Below are 5566 nucleotides of genomic sequence, written 5' to 3'. Positions count from 1 at the left end.
ATCTTCTCTATTAAAAGAGAAGTACCATTTTTATCTACTATTTAGAAGTCTACTAGGACCATTTCATTAATCACATAATATGATATAATAATTAATAGGAATATTAATAATAAATTAATTTTAACTATAGATTTGAATTTTATTTTCAGTTATAACAAAATCTGTTGAGAAAAATCTAACAAAATCCTACTAAATTTTTAAATAATTTTATTTAATATTTGTTTAATTAATTTCGTAATTAAATAATATAATGCTTTCATTTAAATAAATTATCATCTACCACTAAAACGGGTTCAAATTTTTTAATCATGTCAGATTTGTTTTATACAAATGATGTTATTAACATATGTTAAAAATTTATTTCTACAGCTATATATTTTCAAAAATCATATGTTGAAGAATATTTTTTATTTGATGATTTCAAATTATGAAAACTCGAAAACGTAATAAAAAGGGTAAAATGTATAAAACAAACCCCTATATTAATAAAATAATAAGAAACTTAAACAATAAAATTAAAAAGTTATAAAATACTAAACACTAAAATATAAATTGTATATTTAAATTTATATAATAATATTAAAATTAAATATTTATTAAATAAAAATATACCCGCACTATGTGCGGGATAAACTCTAGTATAAGTAGTATAGTGATAGTAAATAGTATCACTATTAATGTTTTGTCAACTACTCTGATATTTGTTTTGTCAACAAACCGACAACCAAATATGGCTATTAATGTTTTGGACGGTTAGTTTTTACGTAAAAATATATACCCGCAATAGATTTTAATTAAATTAATTTCCGGATTAAATATTCTTTGGCATCTTTGTTAACGCAATTAGTGGTGTATAGTTTTACCTTTGGATCCTGCCTTTATCCCCACATAAAAGTCGGTCATTGTTCATATCTTTAAATATTATATGACGTACGGATAATAAATATTTGTAGGCACTACTGAATTATTTGCATTTCTATTGTTTTGATAGGCCTACTTCAAAGTTCATAAGGTTTGCCTTTCCTTTGACTTTTTTTTTTTCACTGATGTTTATAAACAAGGTGACAAAATTTAAGAGGGATGGTTACAACATAAACCCAAAAAAGCCTCAAACAGGTGAGGAAACGGAAAGGATAAAACAACGATTAAGACAAACTTATCAAACCGGTAGAAGATCATTAACTAAAGTGTTCTTAAGCCAAAAAGGGTAACTCCTAGCCACATAAGAATGTAACCGGGCTCCATAAGAAGCACTTTCAGCAATGTGCGATGCACCAAGATTGGTTTTACGAAGTTCAGATTGAAGCTTCCAAGATGGAATAGATGATAGCGCCAGATTTATCTCTAAAACTTGAAATGCAAAAGATGGCCATGCTTTAGGTCTTGTAACAGCTCCAATCAAATCTTTTGCTTCAGTACCAAAGATAACATTAGAGAACTTTAAACTAGACATACTATCAATAGCCCAAAGTAGCATTGAAGCTTTGCATCATCAAGACTATCAATCTGAGCAAAAGCATGGCGGCTATGAAGTAGAACCTTTCTTTCAAGGTTTCTTGATATCCAAGAAACTCCAACAATCTTACCTTTAATGGATAAGTGGTATTTATCCATATCTTATTAAATATACAATTTTTTAATCTGTTATAAAAAATACATTACTTCTACAATACGTAATTTGTTATTAATTGGGTAAGCACCGGCTCATATTTACTGCGTCTCCAAAGGCCTCTGACGTTGACGAAGTAATGAGAGGTTTGACATTTAAATATATCCAACCAAATAGGCATCAGGCATGCGTGTAGTATATGATGAATGCCCGACAAATCTATTTGGAAACTTTGGTTCATGGGCTGCCACGTAACTACGTTGATGTCTCAGGTGCTAGTCGAACGGCCGAATTGGACCTAGCACCTAAAGAGAAAATCGGGGATTAATCAAAAATTATGCGGGGCAAAACTTTTAGATTGTTTACTATATTATAAAACATATTAATCTTTAATTGTGTATAACATTAATACATTTTCATGTTTAAAATTGTATAAAACACACAAATATAATATATAAACTTAATATAATGTAATTTTTATCAAAAATATGAATATAAATGATATTTATGAAATTTTAGATCAAATAAAAAAATAAAAATATTATTAAAAATAATATAAAAATAAAAAAATAGATTAGGCGGCCGCCTAAACGGTCATTTAGGCGGTGTAAACGGAAAAACTCGGATATCCGATTTTTTAAACCGATTTAGCATAAATCGGGACGGAACAGTGACGCGTAGCGCCCATGCAATGTTAGAAATGTCCATGAAGAATTATTACTTTGACGAGAAATTCATAAGATTTTCTTTAATACAATATATAGAGTGGGTTACGTTAAATGGTAGTAGGGTAAAAATAAAGAAAATAGTAATAATGCCATTTATTGCCATTAACTGATTTCAATTATATAACATTTTATTTGGTTATAATATGTTGGATTTTATATGGACCGACTTATTAAAAAAACTAAACCTTTAATTTAAGATCTTAAACTTTAAACTACTCAAATCTAACAAATTGTAAAGCATGAGTGTAATTTTAAAGAATATACAGCGACACACTTCTTAATATCAATTAATTTCATTGGAATTACAACCTTTATCACAATCAAAAACCTCTTTATATATGTACAATAAAATCTCTAGAGGCAAGAAAACCCTAAAACACTCAACACACAAACTTAAGTTAAAACAAACAAAACGAAGAGCAAGCTTCTCTTTCTCTGTGTGTGTGTGTGTGTTCAAACAGCTAATCACAACAAAGAGGACATCTAACGAGTCCATTCTCATTACAGTCAGGACACGTTTGGAAACCATAATCTCTATCTTCCTTTTCACTTTCATCATCTTCATTGTACACTTTGCAGCTCCCCGAACATGTCTCACATGGCACAAACCTTATATCTCCACAAGCCTCACATTCTTGCCCATTACCATTTTTATTCTCTTCAACCCTCTCGCAACCTTCTAGAATCTTCTCAAGCTTCCCATCTTCATTCAACTTTCGAATCTCCTCTGCTCCCCCAAAATACTTCCCCCCCAAGAAAACTCTAGGTAAGGTGATCCCCACGTCATTATTGAATTTACCCTCTAGTAATAACTCCTTGAGCTCGTCTTTGAAACTCGAATGCATCGATACGTCACGCTCATCCACCCTAACCCCAATGCTTTTTAGTATAACCCTGACATCACAGCTATCTTCATATGTCTTCCTTATACCTCTAAGGCTTGTGAAGTAGAGTATCACATTACCATTCCCCTTGGGACATTTACAACCACCATCAAACGATAAGCTCCTAACGTGACTAGGTGACCGAAGAGGGCTAATGGAATCTTCAAGCCCGTCCATCATCTCCCACGTGTTGATCGTTTCTGGCTCTCCAGGAGGCGTCAAGATTGGAGTTTTGGGGACGATCTTGGGGATCTTGTCGTTCATCATACTTGACCATACTTTAGCTTCCATAAGCTTAGCTTGCATTTCCTTGTCTCTGTCTTCTTTCTGACCAAACCCATCTTCTTGTCGGTTTTCTCCGGATTGGTCGGTGGCAAGGTTACCGGTGAAATCTGCCAAGTGTATGCGGCTATGTCCGAAAGAGGAGTAGCAGAGCTTGAGGGATCCGAGGGTGGAGGAGCTGAGAGCCACCATGTCGTCGGAATGTTGCGGTGGGTGTTGCACGGAGGGTCTAGGTGATATCTCTACCGGTGAATATCCTTGCCGGCAGTGGAGGCAACGTTTACGGTGCTTCGAGCTCGCACAGCCCATATCAGAAAACAGAGGATTTGACCAAAACAGAGGATTTTTAGATCATAGAGAAAACAGAGGAAATTGAATAAAAAATCAATACGAGAAAGAAAATGAACACAATCAAATGATGTATCAAAGCGAGGACATGGACATCAGTATAATCATAATGATCATCGGAATCGTAAGCAGCCTCGTCAAAGAAGAAGAAGAAAGCAAGAAATGTGGCGTTCTTGAAAAGAGAAAAAAAAATCAAGAACTTGCCTCAGATTGTTTTTGATTATTTATAAGGTCTACAGAAACCTTTTTTGCCATTTGATAGTACTTTCTCTGCATGGACTCCTCTTCCTCCTGCCAGTCGTTCTCTTGGAGGAGGGATTCTTTTACCTTTTTCAGATTTTACTTAAATTAGGAAACAATATCTACCGGTTTTACAAAGAGTTCATAAATTTATTTTAATACATTCACTTGTCATTTCTTTTAAATTTTTCCACATTCACCTTCATATTTCCAGTATTCCAGGGATATTATTGTTTTTTTTATGAAATCTCTTCAGCCTTACATCAAAATGTTTTGCAAATTACTCAAACCCAAAAAAATTCCATTGAGTTTTGTATAGTATATTACTAATAATAAATAGGGAACCTGAAATTTCCGTGTCATTGTGATTCGAACAAGCATTGTCTCCCACTTCACTTTACATTAGTTTTAAAAATTCATGGTGGGTAGTTGCCCCTCCCACAAACAACATATAGCTTCACCTACTGGTCATGAATGATGACATGTATCACAAACACATGTGTGTGAGCAGTACCAGCCCTCGGCAAAGGCGGAAGATGCACGTGCTTCCGGCCCTGTTTAGAATAGATAAAATTTCGGCCTTTATTTGATTGTATTCTTCATTAGAACGGTTGGTTTACGTTAATAGTTTGAGGTTCTGAGTTTGAATCTAGGCGGCCACAATTTTAATTTTCATTAAAAAACAAGTCCAAATTTTTATTTTTGCTTCCAGCCCATATCCGGGTCAGGCCTGTGTGTGAGAGGCAGCTCCCCACAACCGTATTTAAGACCATTTGTTGTAAATAATTCTCTAGTTTATTTTATATAAAAAGAGTAGTTTAAACTTGTGAAGACCGTTGATACGAGAAAAAGAAAAAAAAACTTGTCAAAACTGAAACAATAATGAGAATACTATAAACCATGACATCTAATCTGATAGGAGCACAACTGAAATGTTTTTTACTCGCTGTTTCGTTTCAAGTTAGGTGCTATCATGAGCGGATCTAGGACTAACTAAGATGGGGGCAAGTGACAATTTTACATTACATCTAACTCTCTAGATGGGAGGACTTTTATACTTATACATATTACTATAGGAAAATTAAAATTTAGCCGGGGGTAGGTGACCCCGTTACATTGGCTCTAAGTCCGCCCATGCGTGTTATCATGTACGTTGCTTCATCGGACGTCCGCTTCCCACTTCGGAACCGGAATCGGAATCGGAACCTTGTGAAAGCTTGCGGAATCTCGCTTCTAAAACGCTTCTAAAATATTTTTTTTTTAAAACACGTTTGAAGCTTACGATTCCGTTTTGGAATCACACTTCTGTTTTAAAAAAAATGCAATATATATCAATAAAATATAAAACCATAGTTTTTAATCTATATTAAATAAAAAAATAATAGTAATGAATATAGAGTTAGAAATATACAAATATTAAAACTAATATTATAAATTATCTTTACGCATTGAGATTTTTTATTAAAGATATAACA

At 33.4% G+C, this 5566-nt stretch overlaps 1 protein-coding gene across 1 annotated transcript; it reads right to left on the bottom strand.

Moving 5' to 3' along the window:
• Positions 1-2670: 2670 nt before the first annotated feature.
• LOC106326353 (uncharacterized protein At5g39865) lies at positions 2671-4012 on the bottom strand. The gene has a single exon (XM_013764351.1). The coding sequence runs from the start codon at positions 3810-3812 to the stop codon at positions 2799-2801; it is 1014 nt and encodes a 337-aa protein (XP_013619805.1). The 5' UTR covers positions 3813-4012; the 3' UTR covers positions 2671-2798.
• Between the last annotated feature and the right edge of the window lie 1554 nt (positions 4013-5566).

Source organism: Brassica oleracea, chromosome C2 (genome assembly GCF_000695525.1).
Source record: "Brassica oleracea var. oleracea cultivar TO1000 chromosome C2, BOL, whole genome shotgun sequence".
NCBI lineage: Eukaryota > Viridiplantae > Streptophyta > Magnoliopsida > Brassicales > Brassicaceae > Brassica > Brassica oleracea.
Note: the sequence above shows the minus strand (reverse complement) of the source record. Positions and strands in the feature narration are given on the sequence as shown.